General features: G+C 37.0%; 1 protein-coding gene, 1 long non-coding RNA gene and 1 pseudogene across 2 annotated transcripts; all 3 read left to right on the top strand.

Moving 5' to 3' along the window:
• The first annotated feature begins 1,335 nt into the window (after window positions 1-1,335).
• On the top strand, window positions 1,336-5,495 carry LOC129444039 (uncharacterized). Its single transcript, XM_055204386.2, has 2 exons — window positions 1,336-1,538; window positions 2,048-5,495. Exon 2 carries the CDS (start codon window positions 2,061-2,063, stop codon window positions 2,712-2,714), a length of 654 nt encoding a protein of 217 aa, XP_055060361.2. The 5' UTR covers window positions 1,336-1,538; window positions 2,048-2,060; the 3' UTR covers window positions 2,715-5,495.
• Window positions 5,496-7,871: 2,376 nt separating this feature from the next.
• On the top strand, window positions 7,872-8,674 carry LOC129444041 (uncharacterized). Its single transcript, XR_008644273.2, has 2 exons — window positions 7,872-8,056; window positions 8,150-8,674. It is a non-coding gene; the product is annotated as an uncharacterized lncRNA (long non-coding RNA).
• A 5,117-nt stretch (window positions 8,675-13,791) lies between these two features.
• On the top strand, window positions 13,792-19,223 carry LOC129445264 (uncharacterized; annotated as a pseudogene).
• Window positions 19,224-20,027: the final 804 nt, after the last annotated feature.

Raw genomic sequence — 20,027 nt, 5'->3', positions numbered from 1 at the left:
GACATCTCGGAATTCTCAGAATTCTTGACATCTCTGAATTCTGGACTTCTCTGAATTTTCTTAATCTTAAGTAAGATCATTCTCAAGAAAAAAGTAAAACTATTTTATTATCATTAATAAAATGACATGAAAAAAGCTGTTCATCAAAAAATTATGAAGATTGAAAAAGACTAACGCAACCTTTGGTGTGTGTGTGTGTGTGTTTGTGTGTTTGTGCATTCATTGATTTCGACAGTAACATTTTCAGAATTTTAGCTAAGCAGTAATGACACACAATCACTTGATAATAGTCCTCCATTACTACAGTAAAAGTTAGATTTTGAGTTTGTTTGCGCAAGTTTGTTTGATTTTGTGTTTGTTTGCGCCAGCCCCTCCTCCACTGTGATTAGACAGCCGAGTGAGAAGTGACAATGATGAGCTGAGAGTTTTTCACCCAAAGGTGTACATACCTCCTAAGACCTGCAAGTCATATCCATAGTTGGATCTATCACCGTTAATGCAAAGTTTATATACGTAATATATATGGTAAACAAACTTGGCTTGCGGTCCTCAAAGGGAGATCTGCAGCTGAGCTCTGAACCTTCAGAGCAAGCAAACCTGAGGCAGGGGCTCGAGGCCAAAGGTCAATCCCCCATGCAACAGAACTGCACAGAGGAAGAAAGAGGGCACTGAAGGAGGAGATGGGGAGGAGGTGGGATGTCGGAAAAATTGCAGCTGGACCCGGAAGCCTGAAGGCTGCCTTATATGCCCATAATAATGACTGACAGGCCTGAATGTTTAGGGTCCACTCGAACCTACATTTAGAACTACAATATATTGCAGTAGATCAGCATCACTATGCCTATTCCCTCTAGAGCACTTTATGAGCACTCTAAATCTTATGTATGCTTTTGAAACACCCTACAGACCAACACAAGTCACTACCACTTATTTTCAGTTTGAATGTTAATTTGTTAGCACGGAAAGTGAGAATTCATTGTTGAAACTAAGCAGCTGACCCCCGACCTCTTTGCACCCTGCGAATTTCTACACTAATGGTACACCAAACAAAATTGCAAAAATAATATTGTTTAATCTGAATGCCCAATGCTATGTTGCTCAAAATATAACATAAACTACTAGAAAATTCTACAGTAATCTAAAAGTATATAAAGGTCAATAAATATCAATTAATATTTCAGAAAAATAATTGCAAACATTAAAGTTGACGTAAATAAACGTAAACTTCTCTTACAAACACAAACTATTGTCTGCTTTAGTTTCACCTGCTTTATCTTCCAGATCTTGCATGCCAAGTATAGCCTACCGTAACAATTGAAGCCTTCACTTCTTGCTTTTGAGTGACAAAACATAGAGATAATACATAATAATACACTAGACTCAATACTGCTCACACTGGTTTTCTGTTTCGGATTTTCTTATCTCCATTTTCACTTTAAGAGAAACGAAACAATACCACTACTACAACACACAAATCATCTCTACAGTTGAAGAGTTCAACTCATTTGAAACGTCTTGGAGGATCTGTCTTTGTGCAGGTACAGTTTAAGACTTTTAAAATGTTATTATAAGCATTTGAGTATACTAAGGATGCCTTACTTATGCTTTTGACTTTATTTTTAAATTTCTGAACACAAAGCTTACGACAAGATTATGTTCCCTCTCAGTCTCAGATCTTATCAATGTAATCTCTCTTGTTTTAGTATTTGTTTTGTGTTTCCTATAAATCTTGTATTACATATATTATTTTTACAAAAATATTTGGTATACACTGTCAGAAATAATATGTACCCCATCTGTCACTGTGGCAGTACCCTTTAAAAGGTCCTATTAGGTACAGATATGTATGCATATGGTAACTGTATGTACCTTAAGATACTAACATGTACCTCTGGGGAACTTATATGAACTCTTTAGGGTCAAACTTTCATATTTTGACTGTTTTTATGACAGTGTATAGGGGGGTATACTTTAAACATCAACTGTTTTTGATAGGACATGTTTTGTTTAATATTCAAATGCATCCTTTGCATTTCTTTGAAAACAGGATCGTCATAAACATGGTGAAAACACTGGATAAATTGGATGAGCTAAAGGAAACCGGCTTTGGTCAACCAGATCCCAGACATGGTCGCAGACTGCTTTGGTGGTTTGCTAAAACCTGTGTTCACATTGACAGCAACAGCAGAATGACTGCCCTGTGCAACCCGACAGATTCTGGGTTTAAGCGGTTCAATAACAGAAACGAAGGCAATTCAGGCAGACTTCTGCCTTACAGCCATATTCCATACTATGAGGTGGGAAATCTGAAACCTCCGAACTCTCTTCCTGGTTATGTCAAAGTGAATTACACTTACAGATCAGATGGCAGCAACAAAGATCGCATCATTGTTTCATATGATAAAAATCTGAAAACATTTGACAAGATTTATGTGACTCAGCATTTAGGACATTCAAAATATTTTGATGCAAAAAACACCTTCTGCATAAGCCAGCGTCTCATTAAGATTATTCAAGGCTGTGGAAATTTAGAAGAATTTCTTCAAGAAACTGTGGACAACCAGACGCCGGAGCTTTCAGTGCAGTCTGATTCATTTAGCGATGAAGAGACATCAGACAGTCGACCATTTATACGTCCATCGCCATCACCCCAACGTCCTAATTATAGCAGACCCAGAGAAGATCGCTGTTTGGATTGCTGTTGTATTTTATAACTTTTTTTGTTTAAACCTGTCATTATTTATTCAAAAGGTGAATGGGTGGGGGGTAAACGCATCATCTGAATCATTATGTTATGATTGGCCCAATAAACATTGCACATGCTCAGGAATCTCAGAGCTCTTTAGAAAGAGAGTTCTGACAACATAAGTCCAAAAAGCTGTTTTTCCAATTATGAAATGAGTAAACTTTGGTCCACACTCCAATACAGTAGGTGGCGATAATGCACTTTAACGTTGGGGCCGCCTGCTATAAAAAAGAAGAAGTGCAAAAAGCTTGACTGTCACGTGACCGCATACTGTCACCAGTGTTGGAGTGTTGGGGGTAACGCTTTACAAGTAACGCGCATTATGTAATAATATTCCTTTTTGAAGTAACGAGTAAAGTAACGCGGTACCCATTACACATTAATATTATAGTTACTTTTTAAAAAAAGTAATGTGAGTTACTTTTCAGTTTAAATAATTCAATTTAAAATTAAAATAATGTACTGAACTAAACTGAACATATTAACATAGAATTACGAACTGAGCGGGAGCAGTTTGACTCAGAAATGGAGATGGCAGGGCAGACCTTGACATTTTTGCGATCATAAAAAACACCTGCAACGCCTGAAAGAGATCAAGCCTCAGCCAAGTAAGAAAAAGCAACGCAAAAGTAACTTAAAAGTAATGTAAGCATTACTTTCCATGAAAAGTAACTAACTAACGCAATTAGTTACTTTTTTGGGGAGTAACTTAATACTGTAATATATTAATCTTAAAAGTAACTTTCCCCAACACTGACTCTGACAGCAGGTACTGAGTTCGATAAAGTACCTACTCATCGACCATTAAAACAGAATGTACTAGTTTAAATATGGATAGGATGAATGAATTTGGACGTACTACATTCACCATCTTGATACATCACGTGACATACGTCGTCATAACAACAAGTTAGTCGTTAACTGGAATGACGTTAATCAAGTGCAATTAAAAAACACAATGTACAGTTGTTTCAGTGGTGGCTGGTGACTTCTCTTCCGAGGGGCGCAAATTTATAAAATAAATATCTGAACCATGTGCATCATGTGTCATGTCAAAATAAGTGACACGTTCACAAAATAAACTTGCAAAAAACTCACTTAACACTAAACTCTGATTACACATGAGATTAAGCGAGTATCTGGCAAACGCGAGCGTCACTTTTATCATAAACCCTTTAGACGCGTCTGCAGCAGGCACTTATTTTGGCAAGGTGCATGATGCACATAAGTTTACATGATGCACTGAACATACTACACACATTGTGCGCATCGTGCGCCCTCGATAAAGAAGTCACCGGTTGCCACTGTTAATATATGTATTTGCATTTGAAGTGGCGTTAATGCCTTTAGTCATTTTTCGATAAAGCAACACACCTCCGTCTTCTTCTTCGTTGGATAACTCCTCTCCTGGGGGATCACGGGATAGCAAAGTGTCCATCGAATAAACACCTTCGCCTGCTGGAAGTAGGCGGTTTTGGACGCAGTCATGAAGACTTCAGTTAGTTCCTTACTAGTTCCATAGTGAGCCATTGAAATACATTGAGTTAGAGGGAAAGAGCTGTGATTTTTCTTAATTAATAGTCAAGAAATGCATTGATTTACAATATTTATGTATAACGCCAATATGTGTAAGTATTTTTATGTAGTTCTATCAACAATGTTTTTTGACAAATAAAATCCACTAATATGGGAAGATTGATTAGTATGATGAGCTGTAAGTGTGTGGCTTGTTAACATGTTTTATTTTGCCTCCAAGAACTTTAAAGCGTTAAAATGCATCACAGTATGTAGTATGTAATGTATAGGGGTGGTTTCCCAAACAGGGTTTAGATTAATCCAGGATTAGGTCTTAGTTATATTAGGACATTTAAGTATTTTTCACAAACATACCTTCCAAAATAACAATACCTATTGCATCTTAAGACAAAACATTGGCACTGATATATGTTAAGATGTGTTAATGCAAAGTGTTTTTAAAATAAGGCAGCTCAAACATGCATTTTAGTCTGGGACTAACCTGTCCAGGAAACCGTATGTAAAATTGACTGTGTGCTGTGTAAATATCTCGTGCCTGCTTTATTTAATAAATATACAAAGAACAAGATTTTAAAAAAAGACTCAATCTGATGGATGTGAGATGCTATCTTCATCACTTTGAAATATTATGAATCTGTCACGATCGTCATCATGGCTTCCTCTGCTGGCCTTCTGAGACATTTCTACTCATAGCCCTCTGGACTTCATTTCCCATAATTCCCTGCTCTAGACTAAGCATTAACACACCTGTTTCCTGTTGGCCCATTACCTGGTTTATTTAAACCCTGTTTGTGCACTCATTCATTGTGTAAGCATATCCTGGTTCTTGTTTCCTTGTTACTGTTACTGTGACCGCTGCCTGGAAATAGATGATTGTTTGGTACCTGACCTTTAGTTTTGTTTTCTACCCTGTTTAAGAATTGCTTCTCCTGTTCATATTTGCTTGGTATTAGATTGTTCTAATAAACTGCAATTGGAGCTAACTTTGCCTCAGCCTCCCGTGAAATAATCCCTGGACGTATTAATATATGCATTTAATTAATACAAGTTATTAATACATTTATTTATTGCATTAAAATTAACCAGCAGAACCACAGTGCCAAAAACACTCCACCAATATGTTTATGCATAAATATCATAGATTGTAAAAAAATAGATAAATATGCATTATTGTTAGAATTAAAAAGTTGTTTCCCCACACCCCACATTTATACATTTAATATCTTTTATTCAACACCGTATATTCCTCATTATGTTATCCTCGTATGACATATGAAGCAATAATAACTTGCCTTAGCTTGCAAATGCTAAGTTGTGCCATTTCCTTTAGACTTGCAAAACTCGCTATGGGCTGGTCAGTCTAGGACGGTCATGTAAAGTTCGACCAGACTTCACTGTTCCCAGTCTCAACTTCTCTGTTCTCACCGTATATCTGTCTATGCATATTATTAATCTATCAGTAGCCAGACTTGTTTGCACAAGAGATGATCATGAGTTACAAACATTTTCCATCTTCTGACAGTTGATTAATGCTTCCTCCTTGTATCCCTATATAATGTAAACTTTCTCTAAGTAAACACTGGACTATGATGAGTGCATTCAGTGTCCCCTGATATCAGAAATATCTGCTGCTCAGCTCAGACATATTCCTATAGACCTGATTAGATTTATATTCTAACAACTATCTACAGCCATAGCCTCTCTTAAGCAGATTCATCCATTATTGTGTAATTAGAGACACTATTAAATGCGATGACTGTACATAGTTGTTAGAATGTAAATCTAATCACGTCTAGGAATATGTTTCGTAGTCTGGAGGTCTGAGTTGAGAAGCTAGGGGCTATGAAAAGACACCGTTCAAATCATAGTCCAAAGTTTATTGGAGAAAGTTCACAATACAGCGGGGAAAATAAGTATTTGACACATCAGCATTTTTATCAGTAAGGGGATTTCTAAGTTGGCTATTGACAAAACATTTTTTTACCAAATGTAGCCATGAAGCCAAATATTGAATTCATACAAAGAAATCAGAACATTTAAGTATACAAGTTGAGTCATAATAAATAAGGTGAAATGACAAAGAGAATAAGTATCGAACACACTTTATTTAATACTTTGTAGAAAAGCCTTTGTTGGTGATTACAGCTTCTAGGCGCCTCTTGTATGGAGAGACCAGTCGTCTGCATTGCTCAGGAGTGATTCTGTCCCATTCTTCCACACAAATGGTCTTTAAATCTTGAAGGTTCATTGGGCCTCTTTTATGAACTTTGATCTTCAGTTCTCTCCATAGATTTTCTATGGGATTAAGGTCAGGTGATTGACTGGGCCATTTAATTGTTTCCTTGGTCTTGTGTTTGGGATCATTGTCTCACTGAAATGTCCACCCTCTTTTCATTTTCAGCTTTCTGGTAGATGGCAGCAGATTTTTATCCAGAATGTCCCGGTACATTTCTCCATCCAGCCTTGTAATATGAAGTCTGCCAGTACCCCTTGCTTAAAAAGCAGCCCCAAACCATGATGCTTCCACCCTCAAACTTAACTGTTGGTGTTCTTGGGGTGGTGGGCATGCCATTTCTTCTTCAAACATGGTGTGTAGAATGACTGCCAAAAAGTTCAATTTAGCTTAAATCTGACCATACTGTAGTCTCCCAATAATCCACAGGCTTCTCTGAATGCTCTTTCGCAAACTTTAACCGAGCCTCAACATGCTTTTTGTTCAGCAGTGGAGTCTTGTGTGGTAAGCGTGCATGGGTGCCATGGCGGTTCAGTGCATTGCTTATAGTTTTCTTTGAAACAACAGTACCTGCTGATGCAAGGTCTTCCTGAAGTTCTGCCCGAGTGGTTCTTGGCTCTCCTGATTATTCTTTTGACTACTCAGACATTGTAAATTTTGTGTCAATAGCCCACTTAGAAAGCCCCTTACTGATAAAAATGCTGATGTGTCAAATACTTATTTTCCCCGCTATATAGGTATAGAGAAAGGAAACATGAATCACCTGTCAGACGAGGGAAAATGTCTGGACTACTTATGATCAGCACTTGGGTAAACTACTGACACATAAATAATATACCTTGGACAGGTATACAATGAGAACAGGAAGTTAAGACTGGGAACAGGTCTGATCGAACTTCATGACCGAGACTGACCAGCCCATGCTGAGCTTTTCTGCATATCCAAGGGAAATGTCCCAACTCAGTAAATGCAAGCTAAGACACATGAAAGTTATCATTGCTTTATAAGTCATACGAGGATAACAAAATATAAAAAACATACAGGGCTAATATGAAAAGATAACAAATATATAAATGTGGGCTGTGGGGGAACAACCCTAAAATTCTAACATGAGGAAAAATTTATGTTCAGTTTCATTTTTTATTTTTGCATTTATTGTATATTCTGAAAATTGAATTGTGAAGCAATACACAGACCGAAAAATTACAATAAAAGTATAATTCAGGAAACATTTTATATAGATCTTTCTTCAATACATTGTTTTATTTCCTCTCAAACTATTTTATAGTCCAATAAGTTAAATTAAATTACACTAAATAAATTAATGTAAAAATGAAAGCTATAATATAAATGAATGGGTACAGGGTAACAAATAACATGTTAAGAAAAAAATCCCCCAAACCGTTGTGGAAAACATCTGCTCTCACAGGACACACCCATCAATATAAGTTTCCTGTTTCTCAGCTAGTCAGATTCTTTTCAGCTCTTTAGCGCACAACAAGAGATTCCTGCAATAAAAAAGCTTAACTTTTCAAAAAGAGGTAAGGTTACATTAAGATCTTTATCTTTTTACTAAAAGCAGACACATAACCAAGGTATGTTTTGTTCAGTCAGTGTTATATTCATCTTTCCAGCAACTGAAGACCATGGTGAGAAAAATCCGAGATATATCTGAGCTGGTAGAGTTTGGGTTTGGACAGCCGTGGCCCCGTCATGGACTCCAACTCTTGTACTGGTTGGTTCATGAATGCATTTATCATCACACAGACACTGATGTAATTATCCTGAGGTTTGACCCGGAAAAAGGAAATTTTGGATTTCACATTTTTGAAAATAGATACATTCAACGTAACAAAAAGCTTCTTCCAAATATGAGGTTTCCTTATTATTTGGTTGGCAATCTTAAATCACCAGGAGCTGAAATGCTACCAGACTTCGTCAAGGAATACTATGATGTTCAAAATGCTAACAGCAATGCGGATCGTATCATCATCAATGTTCAGGAATACGGAGAGATCGGGAAAGTTTATCTGACCACACACATAAATCAGTCAGATTATGATTCACGTGCCACATTTCACATCAGCAGGACTCTCCTCTTGAGCATCAAATCATATCAGAGTATTGATGACTTTCTGAAGGACACTGGGTATCAAAAACCAATTTACCAAATGCTTTGTATTGCATTGCCAGATATCACTGACACCGAATCACAGACCTCTTCCAGGAGAAGTGACATCTCAACACACACAAATAGTGATAAAGAAAAAAAGAGATTTGTGTGTGGATGTACCATACTATAAAAATGCTTTCAATGTTTCAAATATGATCCAGAGTACTCAATCATTTTTCAGATTGAAATATTGAAATATTCAATCTATAAAGATTGAGTATGTTTTTGGAAAGCAAACAAACATTTCTTTAAAAGTTTCACATGTCAAAACTATGAGAATTGTGCTGTGACAAAAAAAATATTAAATATAAATAAAAGCTCTGTTATATTCTAGCATCTTCAGTGTAGTCACCCTTTGCGTGATTTGCAGAAATGTCCCCTTATTATTTTCTAAAGCAACTTCTTGAGGTTTCACCCTGAGATGCATTTTACAGTAGTTCACATCTATCATTGGCTGTTTTTGTGTAATATTCAGTTCAAGTCATGTATATCAAATTTGATATCTAAGCTCAATTATATTTATACAAAATAATTTCAAGAATACATATTAAGATTTACTGTAGTGTTGAACAGTAGTGTTCATGTCAGTTGATTTTGTGCTGTTTTATACTTTGCAAGGGAGGAATGTTTGTGTTTTATTCATTATCACTACCAGGGAGAGAAGCGTCTATGTTATCTTCAAGGTCAGCTGAAAAAACAGACTATTTCACCCATGAAAGCTCCCATAACTAAAGTATCACATCTGTACTTGTTTTCTGAAGCTTAACTGGTACTGCACTGCACCAAAAACAGCAAGGTTTATTTAAACAGACTCTGAATGCATTGTTGCGTTGTATGAAACCATATGCAAAATTCATGTTTTTCCATAACATTTCCTGCAGATGTTTGATCTCTTTCTGTAATTCTGTTCATCAGTCTAAATAAACTCTTCAATAAACCAAGAGTGTCATTGGAAATGTTATATTTACTTATTTCTACTGTTTTATGATTTGAGCATTTATTGCTGTTTATTAAGAGTTTTAAGCTGCATAACTAAACTACGTTTTCTGTCTTGACCTTAAGTTTAGTTGGATATGTGATATAGGGCGATGAAAAATGACTGCCTTACTGTTTAGACTTAATCTTTTGTGCAGACTGTGAATAAACAGGATGTGTCTAACGCAGAGTTGAAGGTTGCCTTTTCTCTGCACAGTCTGAATTGTGCAGACAGAAGTGCTTCTTGCAAGATAATAATAACTCATCTTTTTAGGCAGGCTTTTTATTTGTGTAACTGATGTATGACTTATTTGTATTATGTATTTTGACTATTGTTTTTATTGTAAGGTGTCCTTGAGTGTCGTGAAAGGCGCCCATAAATAAAATGAATTATTATTAGAAGTGCTTCTTGCAAGATATTGAAATCATTTCAAACTGTACTGGGTTATGACTAATTATTCATGTTTTCAACAAGGTAAAATTCCCACAACACAAGATAACAGCAACAAAAGACAAAAACAGTGCAAAAGAAATTTAGATAGAACCTCATCAATCATTATAAGCATACAGTATTGGTAAAATAATGGGCATGGTTTAATAATAACTAGTTTTGATGGGACAGAAGAGCTAAACTGTGCAGCTTTATAGTTAACGCCTGTTTAGGGTTGTGGCTAGAAGGAATACAGCAACGGCCAAAATCTCGTGAAAACTCACAGGATGAGCGCTATTTTTATTCTAATGCCATAGATATGTATAAAGGCTAGATGTGTTACGGCAGAGTCTCTAACGTCATCACCTGGCGGCCATCTTACCACAGGCAGCTCGCGCACTCGTAGCATTGAGTTTTAATGATGCATGTACTTTTAAATGACCATAACTTGCTCAATTTTCTACCAATTATTCATTATTTTCTACCAGTTATTAATGTGGCTATAATTCTGGATGGTTTAACGTGTTTCATGAAATATTTTTTTTATACAAGTATGCAGGGTCATAGGGACATCTTTGACGTTTATAACAAACCAAACCGTTTGAAAAGCGGTAGAAAATTAAACAAGTTACGGTCATTTAAAAGTACCTGCACCATTAAAACTCAATGCTACGAGTGAGCGAGCCGCCTGTGGTAAGATGGCCGCCAATTGGCCAGCAGCGCTGGCGAGACATCTAGCCTTTACCGCACATCCCAACATCTCGCGAGACTTTTCTGTAACTGTATCCCATCAAGGCAAAACCTTTTATTAGCAAGCTTGTTATACCAAACAAAATTAAGGAACTCCAGTTCAAGATTGTACACCGATATTACCCTTTGCAATTTTTTTCTTTATGTTCATTTTGTAATATTGAAGATGAATCTATTTTACACTTGTTTTTTCATTGCCCATTCTCAAAATCCTTTCGGTCAGATGTTACTTTTTTGGTTTTTCGATGCTGTAAAAAAATTGTTGAATTTTCAGAGACTATTATTTTTCTTTCAGATTTTTATTCTAAGGACATTCATCTTGGTAACACTATTTTTCTGATTTCTCTTCTAGAAAATGTCATATTCATAAAGCCAGATCCATTCATTCTAAACCCAATTTTAGATTGTTTGCTATATATTAAGTCCCTATTCAAAACTTTTGACAATATGACAAAGCCTTTAAATTCAAAAGCTCAAAAAACTTTTAATATACTTAATTCTGTTGTGAATTATATTGATTGTATTGTATTTTTTGTAAAGCGTTATGTCCGTCTACCCCCTGTTATCTTTTCATTGTCGTCTTACAATTTTAAAAAAAAAAACTTTTAGTTTCACTAAGTGTTAGAATCTAATTCTAAGCAGGTCTAGAGGTATGAAAGTTTCTTTAGTTTTCTGTACTGAGGTAGTTTGATGAGGTCTGAGATGAGCAGCAGAGAAGTCTGATATATATCAGGGGACCATGAAAGACACTGACACCGAGATGCAGTTCAAACATAGACCAAAGTTTATTAGACATCCTCCACATTATATAGGATACAGAAAGGAAATGCTAGTCACCTGGGCCCAGTTTTTCAAAAGTAATCCAGTAGGATTTTGGATAACGGATTGGATCAAATCTTGAAAATGGGTTTTTCAAAAGAAAAAAACGATTACATAATCGGATTAGATCACGTAATCCAATCTTGGCTTTGATCCGGATCAAACCTTTAGTTTGGGTTTTTCAGAACTTTTTTTGTAGGATTTGGATCACTTTGATCCAAAAAATCTGGATTAAACTGATCCCATCAGAAGGGTGGATTTAGCGTGAATTTCATGCCCAAAATGTAATGAAAACTTTAAAAATGTATCAAATAACAATATATTTGGATCTTGCAGTATCTTACAAGATATCCTATTTATTCATAAGGTTTTAATTTTATTTGTTCATCAGTCATGCTACAGTAATTAGGTAGGCTTTAACGTATTCAGCCTTTCAGTATAGGCCTACAGCAAAGTAGAAAGAGTTTGGCATCATAAAATAATCCCCCAAACAGCTGTCAAAATTGACCAAAAACAATACATTTTATTCTGTCACTGATTGATATATATATATATAAATAAAATTCAGTGTTTGTGTTGTAGTAGGTCTCAGATGAGCAGACTGGAAGAGGATGGGATGGGGTGGGGTTTTTTCATTTATTTTTTAAATGTGTGTGTTTTCATTTTAAATAAAAATAAACTTTTATTGATCCCACACCGGCTATTCTACTTATTGCTCTTTAAATATATATAGTTCTACATTGTGATTTCCTATCCTGTTGGAGCACTGGTAATCCCGATTTAGTGATCCTGAAAAGTTCCTATCCGGATCAGATTGATCCAATCCGATGTTGCTTTAAAAAACTGGCTCAAAAGTAAGCTGGATTACGTGATCACGGATCGGAAAAAAAAAAGGATTACTAAATCCGGATAAATTTTATCTGGATTAAGCCTTTTGAAAAACCGGGCCCTGGGGACCATTACCCAGATAGCAATTTCCTTTGGGCCGGATCCGCATGAAAGCCTTTAGATCCGTCTGTAGCGGACATACGGTATCTGACTGTGGGCCAGATCTGCACCTGATAAGATTTCAGCTCTGCTAGCAAAGCTGTTTTTTCATCGATTTACAAATTTGTCCCAGGTCCGTTTTCCGCAATTCAACCGGAAGTCAGGAGATGCGTTTAAAATACAAAACACTAATTTGGCCCAAACCTGTGATACGGATATGGGCAGAAGGAGCAGGTGGTATAAATTGAACAGAGAAGTAGTCATAATCTTGTGATCAACACATTGAGTAAATCCGTCGAGACAAACAATCGCGTGATATCAGTTAACTCTGCAAGCGTGCATTTTTAGCAAACAATAGACAGTTTTATGTTCTACCTACGTGCAAGGAAGTGGTGCTTAAAACAGAGAAGTTGGGTCTGGAACATGTCCCCAGCTTGCTCTACTTGACCCAACCTGCAGCAAAGCTAGAGGATATGTTGTAATACCTCCCAACATAGCAAGTGCAAGATCATCAATCACCAAATGGAAATTTTAATGAACAGGCTCAGAGCTAAACAGCATATGTTAAACAATTATGTAAACACGACATAAGCAGACATATACTCTAAACATGTTGCATTACGATATACAGTGTATACATTTGAAAACCAAAGTTGTTATGGGAACCATACCATAGGAAAGAACACCACTCAAAAGAAGGATGCTCATATGCATACAAGCATAAATTTCATAGAAAGCAGGATATACATGAATATGCTGGGTTTAGATTATAAAGTAAATAGTGGAGTGGGAAGGGGCATCTTTAGATTCTCACACTAAGCTTACATGATATTTATTATTAATGCTACATAAAGAACCTCACCATGTTGCTGTGTTAATAAATCGCCTCTTAGATTACATTTGGTTTACTGACATTACGGAGTTTACCTGTATTTTTGTACTATCGTGTGAATGTATTGTCTCTCTCCGGTACAGTAGGGGGCGCTCTGCAGTCCTTTAGTCCGCCAATAAACCCACTAAAGAAAAACACTCAAACATCAACCGCTGCGTGTTTAACATCAGTTTTATTTCAATGATTTTAGTGTTTTATTCGGTGTAAACAGATACTTGTCACCGTGTATTTTAGTGTTAAGATGTTGACAATGAGAGTTCACATGTGCTGTAAATCAGTAGAAACTGATCTGTCCATGCTCGATATTGATGAGTTCATCACAGAAATCTCTCGTCTAAAGAAAGAGGTGGCGATACTGGAGGCAAAGCTGAGGTTAAGAGGAGATGAAGGCCTGAACCGAGAGGTCTGTATAGTTTACTTGCATCACTCAATCATCAAATGTCATTTATAATCTCACGGTGTGCGTGTGTGTTGTCAGGAAGTTGTTTGTCGTGAATCTTCAGTGGATGTGACTGATGATGATGGAAGCTCCAGTGAATGTCTGGATTCAGCGTGGAGCGGAGATCAGACCACACCACAGCTGGACTCTGAACTCTCTGAAGAGAAATCCAGACACACACAGGACTCCGAGATCAGTCTCACTTTACTCTGTTATACTGAGTCAAAGCCCACAGACGATCAGGAGGACACAGCTGTGTGTGACAGTAATCATCAGGTCTTACAGGATGAGGAATCTACTGATCAAACCTCCACCAAGTCTCTGGATTCTGTCTGTGACGCTGGAGAACAGCAGCAGATCCTGAAGAGGTGTTCGGTCAAACTCATTGACTGCAGGAACCTGATAGAGATGAGAAGAGAAACCACAACAGAGGAACATCACACTGATGAAGATGACAATCTTGATGATGATGATTTTGTTCCTTCAGGTATGTCGGTTTCTTCCTATAAATTGTTTTGTTATTAACAAGAATTTAAGTTTTGTAAAATAAGTATTTCAGTTTGGTCAGTTATGCAAAAGTATTCGTAATTACCAAAGACTGAATAAAACACAGGTGTCCAACCCTGTTCCTGGAGAGCTACCGTCCTGCAGACCTCAGTTGCATCCAGCTCCGACACACCTGTCTGTAATTATTAAGCAACCCTGAACACCTCAATTAGCAGCTGTGTTTGAATAGGGTTGGAGCTAAAATCTGTAGGGGGCTGTTTAGTTGTTTAAAACGTTAAATCTGGATCAAAATGATTTATATTTGGAAATCCCATGTTTTGCTATACAGCAGGTGTGAGGAACCCTGGTCCTGGAGGGCCAATGTCCTGCAGAGTTTAGTAACTTCCAACCCTAATTAAACACACCTGAAAAATCAAATTAAAGTCTTTAGGATCACTTGTAAATGAAATTCAGGTGTGTTTGATTAGGGTTTGACCAGGGTTCCCCACCCCTCCTATAAAGGGTATGCATTGATGTCACTTTTCCATGTGAACACGTGAGAGCTTGCCTGGTTGAGTGGCAAAACGTGCAACAAAATGGCTGGTTTTCATAGGGGCTGCTGCGAAAATGCCAGTAAAACTGACTATTATCAGCTTAAATTAAATTTAGTTGTACTTGATAGCAGGTGGACAATACTTAGTTACATTACTGTAGTTACATTTTCCAAGCATCTGTGTTTTATTAGGATGTTTGTATTGGGAAAAAAATTGCTTCACTAAAGCATAGATTCATACTGTGTATTCTTTAATATTGCATATTAAAATGTATTTAATACCTAATTACATTAAAATTGTGTACTTTTACTTGAGTAAAAGAATGTTAATGTACTTTAATATTAAATGTAAAACAAACACATGTATTTATGAAATGTAATAGAATAAAAATTATGATAATATGCTTTGGAATGTATGTTTTCCACAGAAAAACACAGATAAAATACAAATACATTAAAAATACGTTTAAGTAGAAAGTAAAACCTCTTCTTGATAGTGACCCTAGCAACTTATCAACCCACCTGTGGTCTGTGGACGTTGGCGTGAACGATCAATTTACTTCTCCTTTCTGTGTTTTTTGGCAGTCTGTAAAACGATAGCTCCGAATTCTTGTTAATCTGTTAGTACAGTCTATCGCACAGCTTTTTCCCATTTCAACGCGTTATTCCCGTGTTTTCAATTTCAATGTCACGCTGTACTCAAATGCTGCCGCGCTGTCTTTTGCCACTCAGTGGGCGTAACCGCAGTCCTCTTGCCGACAGTGACGTCATATGCATACCCTCTATTTGAAGGAATATGACAACAGCGGGCCGTGACGAAGAAAAACTTATTTATAAAAACTTATTTCTGGGTTTTTAGCTTGTTAGTACACCTTGTCACACATCAGCTTTTAGGCTTTATTCAGTTTTTTTGTTTTGTTTTTTGCTCTTCCGCAGAAAACTTTCTAGTTATATTGTATGACGGAAGAGCACTTAGTTTGCAGCACTTCGACCTCGCGTGAGTAATATTGACGGAAGTTTAAGCGAGAGGGGGAGTAGTCAGGAGTGATGATGTTAGTGCATTTACACGGGGCGTAAGCGTTAACACTTCCCATTCACTTTTAATGGGTGACATCATGCGTTGCCGAACTGAATTGTGGATCCGTTTGTGCCGCGTCAGGGCCGTTGCTCGCGGCAGAAGTTGAACATTTCTCAACTTTAAGCAGATTGCCTTATGCAAATAACCTAGGCAGAGCCAGCCAATTACGTTTATGGAATACCGAAGCATGTGCTGCGGCCACTGTGATTCAGACAAGCCTTCCGTTAAGCGTTAACGCTTACGCTTTTTTTTTGACAATGCCATTTTCGGCCGAAAATGAAGCAGGTAACTATACGATTCGATACACTTCATTACAATGCACTGTGGTCCGATTTCGATTCAACATGATGTCATTCAATGCAGTATGATGCAATGAAAAAATATGATGCTATGCAATTTAATATGGTACAGATAGTTTACACACATTGGATTTGTACATGACGTGGAAACCATTATAAGACCACTTTAAGACTACACTGTAAAAAAAAAAATTCTTTGTTGCCTCTTTTAATTTTTTGTTTAATCAATTCAGATTTAATTAAGTCATTTCAAAACTGTGTTGTTATAACTTATAAATCAAAATATAAAAGTTTGTATAAAATACAAAGTATATTTTTGCAGTTGAAATTATGTTCATTTTAATCTTTTCAAACCTATGTTTACAGGTTTGTAATGTTTTCTTCCAATGCGACGTAAACATAAATGCTTTAAAATATATTTAATGTTTCTTTCAGATGAGAAGAGTGATTCATGTTCTGACGGAGAACCAACGTCCTCAACATCAAAAGAGTGACCGGCGGCAGCACAAACTCTCACCTGCGTCACCTGTGGAAAGACATTGAGTTCAAAGAGAAATTTAGAGAGACATGAGAAACAACACACAGAGCAAAAACTCTTCACATGCATCAGATGTAAGATCAGCTTCACTACCTTAGAAGAGAAGAAACGTCATACACAAGAAGAGCACAAAGAGAAGTGTGAGCAGTGTGGGAAGATTTGTCCCAGTTCTTCCGGTCTGATCGTTCACATGAGGACACACACTGGTGAAAAGCCTTTCCACTGCACCGAAAGCAACAGATATTTTAGCACCAAACAAGCTCTTATTGATCATAAGAGAATTCACACAGGAGAAAAACCATACGGGTGTCCTCACTGCGAGTGGAGATTCAACCACAAATCCCATCTGATAAAACACGTGCGCATCCACACCAACGAGAGGCCGTATCAGTGCAGTGAATGTGGGAAAACCTTTAGGGATTTAGGCTCCTTAAAATCCCATCAAAAAGTTCACTCTAGAGAGAAACTCTATCCATGTTCATACTGCGATAAACGTTTCAGTCAGAAATGTCAGCTGAAATGCCACGAGAGGATTCACACCGGAGAGAAACCTTACGTCTGCACTCACTGTGGAAAGAGATTCAGTACCCAAACTCATTACGGAGTTCATCAGAGAATTCACACCGGAGAAAAAGCTTTTCAATGTAACTTGTGTGAGAAGAGTTTCCGTCAAAAATACACTTTAGTAAAGCACCAGAGAACTCATACAGGTGAAAGACTTTATAAATGCTCTCAGTGTGAGAAGACGTTTGCTCGATCGGATATCCTTAAGACCCATCAGAGAGTTCATAGCGGAGAGAAACCTTACCACTGCTCCGTCTGTGGAGAAAAAATTTGCTTATTTAGGAAGTTTAAATACTCATCAGAGGAAACATGCCGAAGTACAGACTACACCACATGTGTCAAATACAAAGCCTGTGGAATGATCAACCTTTTTTAGTTCACCTTGGCCCGCTACAAATCCCAGCAAGCACATTGGACGTGCTGGGCGCCAAACATCAAGCGACCGCTACGTCTTGCGCAATTAAAGACTTTGCTTGTGTTAAGTGCACATGTGTGTATTTACCAGCATTAATTTAAAAAAATAATTAAAAATAAATGTGAAATCTTTCATTTAAAGGGGACATTCCACAAGACGTTTTTAAGATATTAAAATAAATCTTTGATGTCCCCAGAGTACATATGTGAAGTTTTAGCTCAAAATACCATATAGGTAATTTATTGTGGCATGTTAAAATAGGCACTTTATGGGTCTGAGCAAAAAAGCACCGTTTTTGTGTGTATCCCTTTAAATCCAAATGAGCTGCTCAGGTGGGCGGAGTCTCAAGCGCTCGCGCTGTAGACAAGTCATTGCATTCTCTCACGAAAGAAGTTAGTAAGAGATGTTCAGCATTATTAGAACAAGTTTAAAAAGTCAATCATCTGTTTTATGCATACTAAATACATGTTTATCAGCAGATGGGGAACATTGTGGAATAAAAATAAAGACTTTTAGGTCTCATCATGCTGCCAGTGTTTTAAACAGTCACAATGATTTTCAGCATGTTACAATAAAATACACGTCCACAAACACTCAGAAGTTTACTTTTTGACCAAACCACACGAGCACATTTAAATGATCTGTAATAAAACAACACATTTAATGCTAAAACTTGAGAGAAACAGATCAAATGACATGTTTAAGTTTATTGTGTATGATTGAACACATTCACGTTTCTGTCAGTCTCTCATCTATCTTGTAACTTCTCGTATTCATTTGAAACTTGAGAGAAAAATTAAACAACATATTTATGCTTATTGTGTATGATAGTGAATACGTGTTGTTCTCTCACTCTGTCTCGTGCAGTGCATTAATCCTCGTGTTCATTCAGAGAAACATATTAAACAACATACTTGTAACCGTCGTGTTGCTCACTCTCACTCATTCTCTCTTGCACTAAGGTAACGTTAATCCTCATCTTCAACCTTAAGAAAGACCATTAAAACTACAAGTTATAAGATTGTAGGCTACTGTTTGTGTTTGAGGGAATACAAATGCGTCGTGCTGTCAGTCATTCTTTCTCCCCGTCTCTCGCACTCGCTTCTTGGTTGGATAGCGCAGTTGAAGGGGCGGTATCATTATAATAAGATCCATTTACTACGTCATGGGGGGAGCGAAATCCAAATGACCTATATATTCACATGCTTGCAGAGAGAGCCTTACCAAAAGAAAGTTACAGGGTTGCTATTTTTCATGTTTTCTGGGTTGGTAGAAGCACTGGGGACCCAATTGTAGAACTTAAACGTGGGAAAAGTCTGATTTTCATAGAATGTGCCCTTTAAAACATAGTACATATTTTTATTAACTATAATAAATAAACGTAATAGTAAATAAACAAGCAAGTGTTTTGTTCTCCTTATTATTAACTAATAAACATGACAAATGTGACAAACGGTAGGAAATTAAACTTTACCCTTTTACTTTACAATCCACACAGATGTAACGGGGCGTACACACCAAACGGGAATTCAGTGATTTGCGTGAGTAGATTACATACAAAGTCAATGCAAAGACACAAATAGATGCACATTCACATAGCGCGATTCCCGTGATAACACAAGCTATTCGCCTCAAACAAGTCTTCGCACAAGTTGAAAATATTCTTAAAGGGATAGTTCACCCAAAAATAATGTCATTATTGACTCACCCTCATGTCATTCCAAACTCGTAAGACCTCCGTTCATCTTCAGAACAGTTTAAGATATATATTTAGTCAGAGAGCTTTCTGACCCTCAATTGAAAATCTATGTACGGTATACTGTCCATGTCCAGAAAGATAATAAAAACATCAAAGTTGTCCATGTGACATCAGTGGGATTCAATTTTGTTGAAAAGTTTTGGTCCAAAAATAACGACTTTATTCAGCATCGTCTTCTTTTCCGGGTCTGTTGTGAACCGTGTGCATGAGACTGCAGTGATGCTGCTGACGTACGACGATGCTGATGTTTTATGTGGTGCGCCCAAACTTCTTTTACAGTCTATGAGGGAGACGCATGCTGCAAGTTTGAAAAAAAAATCTTCGCTAACATGTCTGAGGATAACATGTCAGCAGT

This window comes from Misgurnus anguillicaudatus, chromosome 3 (assembly GCF_027580225.2).
Source record: "Misgurnus anguillicaudatus chromosome 3, ASM2758022v2, whole genome shotgun sequence".
NCBI classification, from domain to species: Eukaryota; Metazoa; Chordata; class Actinopteri; order Cypriniformes; family Cobitidae; genus Misgurnus; species Misgurnus anguillicaudatus.
Note: the sequence above shows the minus strand (reverse complement) of the source record. Positions and strands in the feature narration are given on the sequence as shown.